This window comes from Diadema antillarum, unplaced genomic scaffold (assembly GCF_040938485.1).
Source record: "Diadema antillarum isolate AM-2024a unplaced genomic scaffold, OU_Dant_1.0 seq00000905_RagTag, whole genome shotgun sequence".
NCBI lineage: Eukaryota > Metazoa > Echinodermata > Echinoidea > Diadematoida > Diadematidae > Diadema > Diadema antillarum.
Genome location: NW_027271763.1, coordinates 294,113 through 311,803, shown reverse-complemented (window position 1 = coordinate 311,803; position 17,691 = coordinate 294,113). Strand labels below are relative to the sequence as shown.

The 17,691-nt window shown below is 39.2% G+C and overlaps 1 protein-coding gene across 1 annotated transcript; it reads right to left on the bottom strand.

Annotated features, from left to right (window-relative positions):
- Window positions 1–1,767: 1,767 nt before the first annotated feature.
- On the bottom strand, window positions 1,768–17,470 carry LOC139741122 (probable ATP-dependent RNA helicase DDX47). Its single transcript, XM_071651709.1, has 13 exons — window positions 17,393–17,470; window positions 16,464–16,557; window positions 15,010–15,198; window positions 11,866–11,937; window positions 11,100–11,170; window positions 9,044–9,163; window positions 8,485–8,601; window positions 7,893–8,039; window positions 6,387–6,463; window positions 4,902–4,962; window positions 3,883–3,953; window positions 3,503–3,632; window positions 1,768–2,752 (listed from the first exon to the last, which is right to left on the bottom strand). The coding sequence occupies exons 1-13, from the start codon at window positions 17,468–17,470 to the stop codon at window positions 2,630–2,632; spliced, it is 1,350 nt and encodes a 449-aa protein (XP_071507810.1). The 3' UTR covers window positions 1,768–2,629.
- Window positions 17,471–17,691: the final 221 nt, after the last annotated feature.

Sequence of the window (17,691 nt, the reverse complement as noted above, 5' to 3'; positions counted from 1 at the left end):
ATGTAGCAGTGTAATTCCATGACAATACCACTTGCTCAACAAGTTCACCTGTGAAAAATCTATGCGTGCCTTCTTCTTTTGTTCTGCTTCCTTGCATGAGCCCCAACTCATGCATTCTTATCATTCTTATGGTGAGGCTGGCATGTCATCATCCTTGTTCATTGCAATTTGTTATAAATTATGAAAACATTCTCATTCCTTATCCCAATCACTATAAATTCTGAAACTCTGTACTCAGTTTAATTGATTTATAGCTGTTCAAATGTAAGTCTGAAAATCATCCGGAGGTCACCTTTAATGAAAAAGAGTATAGGGCTACATCAAGCACAAAATTTCAGGGGTGCTTCACTGGCATGACTCGTTATGATACATGTACAGTGTGCGTGTGTGTATGTGTGTGTGTGTGTGTGTGTGTGTGTGCGTGAGCGAGTGTGTGTTTGCGTGTGTGAGTTGTTTCACAGAATCATCGACAGCACTGTCAATACATGTATAGTATCTTTGAGTAGGCCTACGTTATTCACACCTCTCGGGAAATAGAACTGTATGTTAGATCAGAGTTTACAAAATAATACAGTACTGTATTACTCTTCAAAACCATACAATTTCACAAAGCAAAATCCAAAGCAGGCAAATAAACACAGATGAATCTTGGCGTAAGAATATAATCATTTAATCATGTCATGGTAAAAACCGTCTTCTCCTTGTTCTGATATCATGGCATAGTAATACCATGGCATGGATTTACAAATACACATACAGTGTGGTACATTGTACTCCTCTCCGGGTACATGTACTCATTCCGACATAAATCTTCTGTCAAAATATTTCGTCTAAAAGCAAAACTCAGTTAGATAAAAGCATAGACAGAAAAGACACAAAAAATGGCTGTACAGGCCACGCCAGACACAACAATGAACAGAAATGACCACAGACTCCTTTCTCTGTGCTGAGAAGCTCAAATATATCGCTTGAGCAAATTGGCTCAAGGACCTTGTGAGATTTACGATGACTATTCATGAGGTGAGAAAGAAAAGCTTAACCAGTGTAATACTCTCACTGAAGAATTCCGTTGCCGCCTAGACGGTGGTCTGCTGAGATTCACCAATGGGGGCATCAGAGCGAAAAAAGAGAAGAAAGATATGCATACACATTTTCTTTTGGACCAGAGCTCTGGTGATCGGTTGTGATTTTCACTATCAAACGCTGGTACAGGGAAACACTGTGATATACAATTGTATATAACGAGCTTGTTTACTACGGGGTACCGCTTCTAATGCATTCAGTGGTCCCCATTTCACATTACTGCATTTTGATGGTCATTTTTTTTCTCATGCATTTATGAGGTTACAGTTATAACGACATAAAATCAGCAATCCTATTCGGGCAAACTTGATATAATGGGGGTTTCCTTGGCGCAAAATTTTCAAAGGTTTTAGTTCAGAAATATTTCAACATTAAAATATCTCTTGATGCCCTCTAGGTGAGGCTTGCCCCCCCCCCCCCCCCCTCTCTCTCTCTCTCTCTCTCTCTCTCTCTGGTAGCCTGACTCTATCTCTTCTGATGACTTTCTACTCAATTCTCCTGCAATTACTCCGACATCAAGAGAGTATTTCACAAAGAATGCACCTTGTGATGCAGCCAAGCTAGTCGGAGGCCTATCCGAGTATGTGAAGATTCAGGAGAACTTGCTCTACAGAGATCTGATATAGGGAACCTACCAAACAACAACAGCAACAACAAAATAAAAATATATTTTTTTTCCCCTACTATTTTTGGGATACTGATGTAATAAATGCCTCACTGCTTGGCACACGAAAACAAAAAATATCCAGGTTTCGAAGACCGGGTTTGCCCTAAAGTAGAGCACCTGCCTACCTTATAAATTGTGATTTTGAGACTATGAATATCATATCATTCAACTGGAACTGAGTAAGAAGATGGTGTCACATTTAAAAAAAAAAATGATAGAAGTGGAAACTGTAAATACCTTATACAGTGACAAATGAGATGTCCATTCATTAATGTCCTCACTTCATATGTATAATGCAGGCTTTTGAGTACAGTGGCTGGTTTCCTAAAGAGATGATTGGTAAATGCCAGTTGCTATCAAGGAACCAGCAGCTCACGTACATGTACATGCATTATGAAACATAGTTCACTGGATGGTCCTGCCTATACAATTGTACTTGCGTGGTCAATATGGTTGAGACTGGCCAAACACAGCAGAGTGTCCAATACAGTGGAGATAATTGCTAAGCGTAATTCATGGAGTACATGTACTGAAGCACAGAACTTCCATTACTAACAAGAAAGGCAATAGTGTGGGACCAATATAAAAGAGAATACACCCCTTGCAAACACTACACATTATCTCCATGCCTTGGATAACTGCTGACCTGTGTATCCTGCTATCAGTGAGGATATAGGCCTATCTGTTGCCAAATATACCTCATTTCATTTTGCAATTCAGAAGCAAGTAGACCAATTATTCCCAAGTGGCAAGTAACACCAACTTTCCAATGAGTGTACATGTAGCTTGACCTTTGACCTTCTGAGTCCTCAAAGTCCTTTTCCTGGTAAACAGAGTCTGTTTTTTGGAGGCTGGGCTTCCTCAAAGGGTCACTGCGCTTTATCTCTTCCCTTTGTGTTTGACCTTCATCTTCTTCCTGACCCCCATGAAGTCTTCACTGTCCTCCTCCGCCTCGCGACCTTTGCCCCTTCCTTTCCTCTTGTCATCTGTGTCCTTCATTTCCTGTGTGTCACAACGAATGTAAAATCACATTTTAACAAACCAGCACTGGTAGCACACACCTCCATGGTTACTATACATTGTGCAATAATAGTCCACTACAGTACACTCCCGCTATAACACACACGGTTATAACAAAATTCCAGTAACAACGAAATAAAAATTCAGGCCGCAACATGATCTGCTGTATGTTTTTCATTGTTCATTTGTTTGGTTATAATGAAATTTCGATATAACGAAAGAAAACTGCCAGTCCCGAGGACTTGGTTATAATGGGAGTTCACTGTACCTGTCAGTATTCTCTGAAGAACTCAGTGCCATGGAATATGTACATAGTGATATGGCACAGCCTAACTCTCTATATATCTTCATTTATTTTTTTGTAATCATAGTGAGAAACCTTACATAACAAGGTCATTGTCATGATTTTGAGGTCCTTGTTACATTCATGTGCTTCTTTTGTGTGTAACAAAAAGAGTTTGCGAGCCCATCAGCCCATGCTCTATTCATTCCTCACGCCCCATCAATCAAACATGGAGTTGTCCATGGAAAGGGGATACATGTACCGCTTGACTGCTTTTGCCCAGGTGGATTACCAACCTATCCATCTTCTGTCGTCCCGCAAAAAAGAAGCTCATTTCGGGGCATTGAATCATCTCGAAGGATTGCGAGAGGAACAGGTTAACAGAGAAGCCCACCAGAGTGGGCAGACCAGACCTACCACCAGTGATGTCTACACCCAAGAGGACTCACCATCTTGGCGTATCGCTGGGCCTCCGACACCCTCTCCATCAGCATCATGACCTCCTCCTCCTCTGTCTTGAAGAGGGGAAGCTTCTTACCAATCAGCTGCTCTATCCTCTGGTACAATTCAACATCGTATCTAAAAGACAATAGTCGAGGCATGACATTAAAATCAATAGACTTCTGTGATTCCTCTGCTCATTACATCTACACTGGTATAATGTTTGTATCAATAATGCTGCAACTCTTTTGATATAGCTTGTGTTGGTGCAATGTATAAGGTGAATAAATGTCATCATCTAAATTGGACTTATGATGAGAAAGTGATGGAACTAACCACATCATCTGTTAAATGACATCACAGCAAAAAAATTGTGACTGAGACTCACTGTGTGACAAATGTGATTGCCTTGCCCGAGCGTCCAGCACGAGCAGTCCGCCCCACTCTGTGGATGTAGTCCTATGAGGGGGAAGATTTACCCAGAGAGAAGGTCATGAAGGAAACATGCAGAGAACACACAGTAAAGAAATATTAAGAGCAAATCTAACCTGTTGAGGACGAGTCCAGAGTATACTCCGGCAAGTGTCTATTAGGGAAATACGTGTTGTACATGTAGCAAAATCAGTTCGTCCTCAACAGGTTAGCTGCCCTGATTTTGCTACTTCTTCCCGTTGTTGTTTGTTGACTTGAAAAGGTTCACCTGAAAATGTTAACCTGTTGGAGAGAGTTCTGTCCCATGGATAACATAACAAATGGTATACTACCATGTTTATGCAATGACGGACTGGTATTTTAATTTTTAACCTGTTGAGGACGAGTCCCGAGTATACTCCGGCAGGTGTCTATGGGAAATGCATGTTTTAGCAAAATGAGCCCGTCCTCAATGGGTTAAGCAGAGTTGGACAGACGACAAAAACACTACAATTATGACCATTATAATGCTAACAACTCAAGTCATCATCTTCTTTGGGTATCTCATAATAGCTTTCATATTTCTGAAGATAATCCTCAATTGCCCCCCCCCCCAAAAAAAAAAATGCAATCTATAGAAACAAATAAACAAACATTACTTCCACAAGACAAAGAAGAACAATTTTATATCATAGGGGGTAAGGCACAAGGACCAATATTCTCAACATACCATGAACTGAAATAAAATTAAGTGACTATTTCTTATTTCTCCACAAAAAAAAAAAATTAATGGAGCATTCAATAGACACAACAATCTGACATGAAGGGTCCTGTGGTTCCTACTAATATCTGATACTCTACTCACTTTTAAAGTTTCACACTGTCAAATACACATTCCTATACTTGTCCCACCTCACCCCTCCCCCATCCCCCCACCCCCACACACACGCAAATACAGGCAAGCAAGATGCATTTAATCTGAAATCACTTTGTCACCTTTGAGTGAGTAGGAATGTCGAAGTTGACAACACAATCCACGTGAGGAATGTCCAGTCCTCTGTGAAGAAAAAAACAAAGATGGATGGAAAGTTTATAAATGGTCATTTCTTGCTAACACCAGTCAGCTGGTGGTTTGCCTGAGTCACAGTGGGTGATTTCAAGTTTGGTGCTAGTGTTAGTGCTAGCCCCCAAATAACAGCCTTAAATCGAGCTCCAACACAGACGGTCAGATTAACAAAGCTAGTGCTGAGATAGCACTAGCACTACAATGTAGCACCAGCACCGAACTTGAAATCCCCCAGTATGGTACTACTGCATTCACAGAATGCAAGGGCACTGATATAAAGATGTTGATGGCTGAAAAACAACTTTTAATCCAGCATTACACTCGGAATGCTTCCAATTTACAATGTGAGGTTGCTCAAGGACATAACACATTTATGCACAATTAAGTTCATGTACAATGTATGGGGGGGGGATTCCGCCCCCCCCTTCAGATCTCGCCCATGGAACGCGCTATCGCGCCAAAAATCGGCACACGCGACGCCCGCGACGTATTCTATCAAAATGTATGGTTGTTTTCTCCGAAAAATTTTTCTTATATTTTATATTAATTAATTATTGTAATTTATGCATAAAATCAGTTTTGGGCTCTAAATCACTTATTAATGCTCCAATTAAGCTAATTTCTTTTTAAAAATGTTTCTTGTATCATTCTTCTGAGACATAGGACAAAAAAAAATCTGTATCGAAATTAATTTCTTATGTATTTTATTGTTTTTTGAATTTCTTATGTATTTCTTTGTTTTTTGACCTTTTGTTTTTGTTTGTTTTTTGGCCAAAATTTGTCAAAGACATTTTTCGAAGCATTATTATGCTAAAATAAATTAATTTCGGCCATTCTAAGTGAAGATATGAATTTTTATGTGAATTAATTGAAAAAACATAATTTGCATTGGATTTGCACACAAAATCACGTTTTGGAGCAATTTTGGGGTTGACAAATTTTTTTCAAACGGGCGTCGCATCAAAACGGTATGCGCGGGCGCAACAATTTGGGTCTCAAAAGTTGCGCGATAGTCATGAAAGTCATGAAACATCGCGGCGGGAGCTTATCGCGTTGCGAAGATATTGCGCGAAATGTCGAGGGGGGGCGGATTCCGCCCCCCCCCCAGCCTGATTAGGGTTAATGGAAAAGATGAGTAAATGTAGGTTTACCACATAGGCTATATCATTGGCATTTAATTGAGAACAACTTGTGCTCCATTTTTATTTTTCCTGCCTGAAGTCAGAAAAAAATTATACAATTGTTGAATTCTTGCCAGTTTATTGGATTCTCACAAAATATTAATCAATATATTTCCTATGTCTTCATGCATAAAGTCTCTGCAACCTGTTTCTCTATTGGGAGTGTCGCCTCAGGGTTATACCTTCTCCCCCTAAGACCCCCCTCCCCCCATCCCTCAAGATGGTTTTACTCACCTGCTGGCAACATCAGTAGCAATTAGAATGGAGCGACTCTTGGCCTTGAACTTGTTGAGAGTCCCAAGCCTCTTGGACTGTGGGAGATGCAATTCCAAGACAGAATGAGAAATATCAAATTGAGAGCAACTTTATACAAATCATCCATTTGGAACCAGGATGATAATGGCAAACAAACATACAAAGTTTACGTACATGTTCTTCATAAACCTTTACATTGTAAGTCATAAACCTTTACTTTATACCCTTTCACTACCATCACATCCAGCACTACTACTTCCACTGCTACCACATTAACTCTTTATGTGCCATGGCAGAAACCCGTTCTGTGCCACATTATTCTGAGTACACCAACGTAGCCATGCTTTGGGAAAACATGCTGTTTTTCAAATCTATGTAACTTTTATAGATTTCTGTTACCCGGGACATGCAATGAGCAAAGTTGTAGAGAAAATGGCAAGCTTTGCTTCGATGTAAATTATATGAAAAATCTATGATTGTTCCTGGAATCATGAAAAATCTTTTCATTGTGCTGTGCCATTTTGGCTCAGTTTGGGTGGGTTTGTGGGTTTGAGAAGAATATGCAAACTTAGCATGGCGTCAACAGAGTCCAGTGTGCAAACCCAGCATATAAAGAGTTAACTTTGTCGCCATATTTCATCATTACTACCGCAACAACCCTTACTACTGTCATATCAACTACTTCTCATTTTCCTACCACTGCCACCCCACTGACCATTTCTCATTCTCCTACTGCCTACCACTACTACCCTTCCAATCACTTTCCTTTTCCCACCACTATTACCACACTGACCACTATACTTCTATCACCACTACCACCACACCAACCACTTCTATTTTATCACCAGTCTTACCCACCATTTGTTTTATTACCACTTCAATCATACCAACGACTTCTTTTTTCATTACCACTACCACCACATCAACCACTTCTGTTTTATCACCACAGTCATACCCACCATTTGTCTTATTACCACAACTGCTGCACCAACCACTTCTTTTTGGTTTACTACCACCATCATTCCACCAACTTTTTCTCCTTTCCTACCACTAATCCCATATCAGCCACTTCTCCTGGAACCACCACCACAACAACCACTCTCGCTTCTACAACACACCCACCTGGCTCATCTGTCCATGGAGGGGACCAAATGTCCACCAAAATCCACCAAATGTTTCTCCTGTCCTACCACTTCCACCATACCAACCACCACCACTACCACCACTCTCGCTTCTACCACACACCCACCTGACCCAACTGTTTCTCCTTTCCTACCACTAACCCCACATTAACCACTCTCCTGCAACAACCATCACCATCACTCTCACTTCTACCACACACCCACCTGGCTCATCTGTCCATGGAGGGGACCAAATGTCCACCAAAATCCACCAAATGTCCACCAAAATCCACCAAATGTTTCTCCTTTCCTACCACTACCACCATACCAACCACTTCTCCTCAAACCACCACCACACACCCACCTGGCTCATCTGCCCATGGAGGGGGATGGCGGTGAAGCCGAGGTTGCGGAGCAGCAGGGCAACTCTCTGGGTGTTGTTGCAGGTGCTACAGAAGACCATGAATGAGTTGCCCGCCAGCTCGTTCAGAATGGACACCAAGTAACAATCCTGGTTTGGGATGGAAATGTCAAACAAGCAAAATAATGCAATGATATTACCTCTATAACTTTGATGACACATGTTTTCCTTTTCCCATTACTGTAAAAGTGGATATTTTTGCGCAACTAATTTTTTGCACTCGGCCGGGTAAGAAGAGTTTCGCGTGTTTTTAATTTCGTGGAATCACATCAACTACTGAAACGTATTGCAAGCAAAAATATTAGCATGCTTTTATTTTCGCACTAGTTTCTGGTTGTGCGAAATGCGCAAAAATTTACACTTTTACAGTACCTCATTTCATCATCTGCTAAAAATGTTATCATGCTGAAATACAACTATTACAGGAGCCGAAGATATCGCTGCCTTTTTAAGAGTAAGAAACACAGATGGTAGAGACTAAAGAATACAAGTAAACATGATAAGCAAACACAACCTTGTTAAATGAGTATATCACCTTGTACTTTGCTGGAATGAAAATGTAGAACTGCTGCAGTTTGTCGACAGTCTGGTACTTTGTTGAAACTTCCACTTTGACAGGGTCTTGGAGGGACGCCCTCTGTAGTTTGGCGACCTACAGCATGTATAAATCATAGTAATGCCCATCATTGGATGATCTATGTGGGTTAATCCATCTCTTTTTCTATTGTGTTTTTTAATGAATAAGAAGACTTGCAGCATTACAGAGAAAGGACACAATTTCTGAATTCAACATGCAAATACACCGATTGTGAAATCATTTGTACAGGACTATTCAGCCTGTAAACTAATGAATTGTTCTCTGGAATTTTTTTTCTTTTTTTTTCTTTTTTTTTTTTAGTCAGTAGATGGTATATTGTCTATGACACAACTGTGCACCTGTTTCAAGAACAGATAATAAATAAAAACAGATGTTACACTGTCATCTACTACTTTCAATAGCAACACAAAACAGAAGCTAGAAGTTTTAAAAGAGTCCAAAAAAGGAGTATATGTTTTTGTTTTTCCTTGCTTCTGTTCTTTGAGAGACACCATACCTTTTTGGTCATCGTGGCAGAGTAAAGGTAAGTCTTCCTCTGCTTTGGAATAACCTTCAGGATCTTATCGATCTCAGTCTCAAAGTCCATGTTGAGAATCCGATCTGCTTCATCCATCACCTTGAAGAGGAGGAAAAATGGAGAATAAAAAAAAGCATGTCACAATGAAGAGAGGCAAGACAAATTTCTTGGAGAAAGTATCAAAACTTGAGTTCCACACATACTGAATATGAAGATGTACTTTGTTTTCCTTGTTTTGTCTTTCTTCATTTAGTGTATTCTTCATTAGTGAGAACATTATGCCAGGGCAAACATGCCCAATGAATCAAAAACAGAATAAAAACACACACACACAAGAAATATTATACAAATGATGCACAGGATAGAGTGCGTTAGTGTAGGCGTAGTGCACTCGAGGGTATTTACAATTGTGAAACATGCACGAGGCGAAGCCGAGTGCATGTTGCACTACATTGTAAATACCCGAGAGTGAGCTACGCCTACACTAACGCCACGAAATAATCCTGTGCATCATTTGTTTTATAAAATGGGTCGAAAATTCGAAAACTAACATCATTTTTCAGCGTTTTTCACGTACCTTTGTGGGTCAAGACGTCCGAAGATGTTCGTCCCAAACTTTTACGCACGTCGCACTCGCGGAAGTCCCGCACATACAGTATAACTATAAGTATAATGGGGGGTTGGGTTTCCGGACACCCGCATGAAAACTTACTTATTTTACATAGAATATGCACCCTTTACCTTAAAGACTTGATATAGACTCCTCATATAGGCCTACTAGACAACATACTCTGAAAACGGCGTGAGAATTAACCTGCTAAATCGTTGGATTTGCTCTTCAAAGTGACTCCATGTACGCGTCCGGTCCCATAGCGCTTGGTCTACTGTACTGTACAAAGTGTACGTATAGCAGTACAGTATACGTACGTACGCCACATATGTTATGCACAAGGGAAGACAGGCCGGCCGGCCGGCAGCCCGAACTAGAAGTTGTTTACAGGATTGACAGCGCGTACGCGTATGCATGCAATTCATCAAAGGAGCCGCCGCGCGCACAGACGATCGGCAATCTACCATAGGATTACAGGCAGTGCAGTTGTACTGAAGTAAAGGAAGGAGGTGTGTCTCATTTCAGCGCTTCCTATTGGCTACATCCTTGAACCCATTTTATAAAATTTAATAACAACTTATAATATTTAAAGCAGGAGTGGGCATTACTGCAAACAGGATTTATTTCAAAGTAATCATGCTAAAACAAAACAGTAGGTCTAGCATGATCATTTCATCTTCTTATAGAATGGTAAGAAAAGGGGCTAACAGTTTGCATATGTGACCGTGCATCACAAAACGAACAAAAAGTCGCACACACTGAGTTTGCGTGAGGACTGAAAATAAGTGAAATGGGTCAACCTAGCCGATCTTGACTTTTTCATATTCTCTGAAAGAGCAAGTCTTCTTTTACATTATGCTAAAATTTGGGGTCATAAAATGGGCGGGAAAGTGTGTTTTTTAGCAGTTTATCTTGAACATTTTTGGTAGAATGGTGTGATTAGGTGTGTCTTTAGAGTCCCTTTTTCATTTCTAAAAAACCTTGTACAAGCTCTTCACTTTCAACTCTAATCACGTTTGAAAGGATAGTGCTATTGCTTTGAAAGTTGGCATTAATTATGGACAGAATGTGTTAATGAGGCATGCTTAATTTCAGTTTAATCTGATAATCCCTTCATTGTTGTTACTCAGGTGGTTTACTTCCTGTTTTTTGTCCCATTCATCACACAGCCAGCACAGTTTGGTAAAGATTAAGCGCTTGAATAGACACTGTACTTCAGAGCCTATTTTCTCAGTTCACACTTTTCCCGAGTTTGTGCTTTCTTTCCAATATTTAGATAAGTTAGGAGAGTCCATTTGAGCTGAGAGTTATATATCATTTTAAAGCTTAAAGTCTGCTCTTTCAGAATATGGTCTTAACTAAAAATTCATGTCTGGCGACTTTTTGTTTGTTTTGTGGTGCAGGGTCACATATTGTCAAACTTACCAAGTATTTCAGTGCTCTGAGGTTGAAACCCTTTGTATTCTCCAGATGATCAACCAAACGTCCTGGGGTTGCTACATGACAAAGGTTCGATTTTAAAAAAAGATTGCAATTATATAAAGTACCCGACATCAGCAGAGCATGTATTTATCCAGATACAAATATTTCATCTGACAAGTTATACAAAACACTGAGTATACATCCATCAACTCTATTGATATTGGCTGATGAGAGAGGTTGTAGGAAGAGATCATAGCTGTTGGTTATAGCAAACTTGTTTGGAAGGTACAGCTGTAGGTATCTTTCTCTTGGGAAGATTTGGTGAGAGCCATAAACGATATGCCATAATACTCTACATCCTTTCTTAAGTTTTGCAAATGCATGAAGGACAATCTATGGAGGACAATCTAATCAAGACAACTGCTTTAACTGTTGCTATAGAACTGCATTAAAATTATTCTGGAAATATATTAGAATATGAAGAAGTTACTGCATGTCTTAAATTATGCAATCTCAACAACAACAAAAAGTGAATCTTTGCTGTCTTACATGGCAATGATCACATAAATGACAAAAGAAAAACCCACACATATGTAAAATTTGAATATTACACTATCACTGTCAAGATATCTAAGAACAAATTTCACTATGTCATTTACATTTTTTCCTGACGATTTATTCTAAAAATGAACACGACTGCCTACCTTGCATGTTATGCACTCCCCCTAAATACCATAATTTGTAAGCAATAGCAACAAATTTTGCTCACCAATGACTATGTGAGGTTTCTTTGCCAGCTGAAGTGCCTGGGTCATCATATCGATCCCTCCAACAATGACCACTGTCAGGACAAAGAACAATAGGATAATGGTCAGTTTATATTGACGGATACAGCATGTAGTTCATCACAGGTTGGAACTGCGCTACCATCTCTGAAAATGCTTTAGATTCTTATGACATCAAGAAGTGATATACAAATATGTCATGCTCACCTCTCTTCCACATGTAACATTAAATTTTCCTTCATTCCACTCATTATTCTAGGCCAATATCATGAATATACACTAAGATCAACTATTGAGACTTACTTATACACCAACATGAAATCAAATTGAGCACTACTTAGTACATCAGGCCCGTAGCCAGGATTTTTCAAGGGGGGGGTGCGGTCACTAAAAAAAACGGACCTTCGGTACCAATACCAATGATGACACACACACACACACACACACACACACACACACACACATACACACACAATTATATATATATATATATATATATATATTCTTTGGACGACCGAACTACAAAAGTTGTATAAGAATTTGCGCGCAAAGCGCGCCGCAAATTGTGAATTTTAACTGTTTTAATGACGTTTTAAAGTCTCGAGGAAATTTGTAATTTTGTCTGTTTCATGCAATCGCGTTACGGTATTTCATCTAGGAAATAGTAAAAACTCATTTTGCCAGGAAGTTGCAAAGTTTAATTGTGTTCGAGAGTCTGCGCGCGTAGCGCGCCGCAAAATTGAGAATAGTGATTTTCCTGGTGTTGTTTTAACTTTTATTTTTTCTATTGTATACCCGCGTTAGCAGGCCTGAAGCCAGGATTTTTAAAGGAAGGGGGGATTGCGTTAATTAACAAAACGGTCCTTTGATACTGTCCCGGGAGGGGTAGCGACAATTAAAAGGTGGACACCATGCTCATACATGGACTTTCAAAATGGCCCCTAAACGAGTAATGATCATATGATTTTTTCGCGCCTTATAAATGTTTCCTGCACCCTAAAGAAGTACTTCATCATGATTGAACAATACACCATTGTCCCAAATTTCGGCCTTTTTGATACCCTTTGATTATATACGCTCGTACATCACACTTTCCATCTAATCCGTGAGAAAAAAACGACCCCTATTACGCGTTTTCTTTAGCGAGTATGGTCACGGTGTCCACCTTTCAGTTGGAGTTTTCCATCCCATTGGATGCTGTTTGGAAGATGAAACATTCACTTTACTATACAGTATATCAGCCGTTGGTATGCGAGTTTGTCAAAAACGAAAATAAATAAGAAAATTTTAAAAACAAAATGAATTGTAAATTTGAACCATTTATATTTTGCCTCCTTGTGGTAGGATATTTCCAGCATTTCCGAACTTTCAAATAATCATTTTAGATTTAATGATATTAAAGGTAGTAGATCCGATTCGCAAACATCTCCAATATCAGTCAAATGTCATATTAACCATCATGCTAAGAAGGTTTTCTTTGTGAAATTTGGAGGTCAGTGAAATTCAAAAATTAAACATCCGTTAGCCATTGGAAGAAGTTGAGTGCAAATTCAGACCTCAGGCTTAGTGCTCAGATGTTTTCCTATTTGATTTGATCTGTCTTATACTGTGCACACTAAGATACATACTGGAATGGTTATTTCTTATTTATTAAATTATAGTAGCATATTTGGTTACTAGCTGTCTCTAGGCATTTTCGAATTTGGGCTGCAAAGAGATCCACTACCTTTAAGTTAGAAGAGAGATAAGTAAATAATGATAAAATAAACAAACAAAAAAGAATGAGTTTCTTTTGTAATACTATCTGACAAACTTTTTACTTTACTATTTTACTTCATAGCTCAGCACTTTCCATTCTCTCTCATACCCTCTTACCCATTACATTTAAATGAAATACAACTAAAATGAGTTTGCGTGCCTGCATAATACTCTTTGGAAATTATAAGTGAGAATGTTCTTAGGTTTTGGCTCACTTTAAAATGAGAACCAATAGAACTGTCACAACATGAGAAAATGTATAAGTAATAATCAACAGTACATTTCCGAATTTGGCCTGCAAAGAAATCCGCTACCTGTAAGTTAGAAAAGAGATTAGTAAATAATGATAAAATAAACAACAAAAAAGAATGAGTTTCTACCGCCGTATCCAGAACAGAGCCTGAAACGGTGCAGGCTCAAGAAATCTTTTGTACTAATACGTCTTGTTTTTAAGACAGGCCTTTCATTTTGTTTTGTCTCTCCTGATCGTTCGTAAGAAATGCTAATTCATGACCACCTTTTCACAATTTGATTGGAGCATGCATTCATAATGGAAAATAGTTGACATAATAATCTATCCCCAGGCATTATCATGCCAACATGTACTTATATATACATGTACTATATCTTTGTGAGACGTAGATATAAAATGTCTCAGGTTTTCGATTATAGTAATTTAGAGGAAATTTCTTTAATTTTTATCATATATGTAAACTTGAGGTTATTAGATTTTCATCCACTTACCTCTGTTCCTGTGAAAAAAATGCAAGTGTCAACCTCAATGTCATCCACGAATCGCACGTACTCGGGCGGAAAGTGGAAAAAAAAAACACCGGTCACACGCGCCAAGGGCCATGGCATGCAGTGCCAATATAATAATAGCTCGCACAAATTGATACATAACATTTGTGTTTGTGTGCATGGGGACGATCCGATGGTTCATACAACAAAAGGGTATCGTACAATCATTTTTAACATTGTTAAACGTACTCTTCCACATTTACGTAGCATATAATGTGTCTTTATATTTATTTGGATTGTTATCTTGAGAATTGCTAAAAACCGTTATTATGAAAAAGTGGACCTTTCAGAATTTGGGGGGGTGCGTACGCACCCGACGCACCCCCCCCTGGCTACTGGCCTGTACATAAATACCAAACTTGTTCATCTGTCATCTGAACCACTGCCTTGAGTTTGCTTTATTATGAAACTCTTTTCCTATCATCTTTTTTAAAAAAAATATGAACATATACTTACTGAAATTGTCTACCTTAAAATGTCTACCTATACATTACTATCAACGTGTATGTATGAATATATATTTGCATGTATGCATGTTACGTCATTCCCTTCATCCCTTTCCAACTGACCGCATGATACGCCAATGGTAGAGCCTAGGGCTTCAAACTGCTCAGAGATCTGAAAGGCAAGTTCCCTGGTTGGGGTGAGGATGAGAGCAAAGAGTCTTTGGGGAGTGTCCAGTAGGGCCTGAAGAATGGGCAGAGCAAACGCTCCGGTCTTCCCTGACCCTGTCTCCGCAAGACCAATGATATCCCTTCCTACACAGAGTAAAGATGGGGAGAAATTTCACTTTAAACAAAAACACATTGATTAAAATCAAATCAACATTCTATGTTTTCCAGAATGGAAAGAAAAGCTAATTTTCATGCTGAAATGTATTGTTTCATTTTGAAAGAAATTGGATTTTTTTTTTTTTTTAATGAGCTAGCAAAAAAAAAAAAAAAAAAACTGATCAAAATTAGGGCTACATGTACATGTTCATGTATCCATGACTTATACAATTGTACCTCACTACATCCTTGTACATTTCCCAATTATCAAGTTTGCATGTAAAATACAATATAGATCTGAAATGTGTCTGAAAATAAATGAGTATAACTGTAATACCCTAGAATGTGACTAAAACTGCACTGAAAATGTAAAATACACACACACACACACACACACACACACAAAAAAACACCACTATTTCTGTATTGTATGAAACATAACTACCAGTACTTTTTTTTTCCTTTTTTTTTTCTTTTTTTCCTTTTTGGTGAAAGATACAAGAAGGGAGTTAGAGCTGGTAGAACAAGTAGAAAGGTAATGTGATGAGATGGAAATGGTGGGGGTTTTGAATGCAAGTGATGAATATTCAGCAGCTGTAACCACAAGAACAAGACTTGGCTGGGTGAAGTTCATGGAATGCAGAGAGTCACTACATGTACGGTATGTGGGGAAAAGGTTTTCCTTGAAGATAAAAGGAAGGGTAAATCAGAGTTAAGTGAGATCTGCAATGTAGTATTGGAGTGAGACGTGATGTTTGAGGGAAAGTGAAATGGTGATTTTGAGGACAGAGAGAGCAATGGTGAGAGCAAAACACGATGTGAAGCTAATGGATTAAAAAAAGAAGACAGAGGATACGATGGAGATGCATGAGTAGAAGGAATCAGTGGAACGGCTGGCAAGGGTGAATGGAGTGCAGTGGTACACTGTATGGCCATGTGTTGGTATTGTATGTGCATGGGTTGAGGTGGGATACTGATCATGTTGAGGAAAGTGTTAGAGTTTAAAGCGAATGAGATACGAAAGATAGGAGGACCATAGAAAACATAGAAAGACAGGTGGAGGAGGAGCATTGGAAGATTGGCTTGAGAAAGGAGGACGTCCAAAATCGAGTGAGGTGGTGAGAAGGTGGGAGAGCACTTGGCTGCTGTGAGAATGAGGTAAATCCACCCATCCCCGTTATTGGGGACCAACACGCCTCAAAAATGGAGAATGATGATGAGCGTGGGTGGTGATCTTTGAAAGACACGTTTACCTTGTAGAGCAAGGGGTATGGACTCTGCCTGTATCTTTGATGGAGATTTCCATTTCAGCTTCTCGCAAGCCTCACAGAGAACATCCACAACACCCTGTGAGAGAGAGAGATTACAAAAAAGGTGTATATAAAAACATAAAAGAAAATGTTTAAAAAAGCGAAACAAAATGGTAAGTGAATGAGAAATCAAACATAAGAATAAAAGATAAATTCAAATTAATGAATGCTGCAGTAGTCCGATAGAGGGTCTTTTTATAATTCAAAGTCTGTGTAGATGACTATAACTAAGGCAAGTAACAATATATATTCAAGCATAGGCGCCTAGTGTGTAGTGGTTCTACTTCAGAGTCTTCAGAATGTTGACCGGACATCGCTGTCATCAGCATCACGATCACGTCCAGATCTAATCTATCTTTCTGCAGAACTTCAGTTTTCTGTTTGTTTGTTGTTGTTTTTTTAGACAGTCTATAAGTATAAACGTATATCCTAGTTAGTACACAGTATATAGACTAGTTGTCTACACCTAAATTTACTGGTAAAATACTAGAAATCTAGAGTCTACTCCTGGATGGGCTGGGGAAAAAAACAGAATAAAATGTGGAGGCTATGTCCTATTCCTATTACAGCTTCATTTTCGTCACCTGTTACAATAATTTGAGCATCACGTATGAGTTAATCCCAACAAAATGATGAGAACGGAGGATGCCACGCCACGGTATCATATGCATACTTGTACATACTTGTACAACAAACCCAAAAGTACACATATGGGACTGTACATTGTGTTCCTTTGCCTTGTGTCACGTTGTCTACTCGTGACACTAAAAACAAAGCTTCTTTACAAAGTATCCCGCATAAAATATCAGAATCGATCGCACTCCAAAGTGTCACTAAGACTCTGGAGAAATACATGTGGGCCGTCAACTTACCAGAGAATTGAATGTGATACATTCCTTTGACGTTTCTCCAGAGCTAGCAGCGTGTGGCTTACTCGTGGAAGCTGCCATTTTGGTACATGGTAGTTGTATACCGCCAGCTCGTGACGTGAAATAGAAAAATTAGATTTCGCTTGCGTCCACCGTACCGGTCCCGCACTCACCGTCCAATGAGATTCAGACTGTTGCGTCTCGAGGACTCCCGACCGTCTGGTGCCGGTGTGGAATTAGATACTGACCAATAATTTCACTCACTCAGCTGTGTTCCAGTTAACTTCCAAAATAGAGAAAAA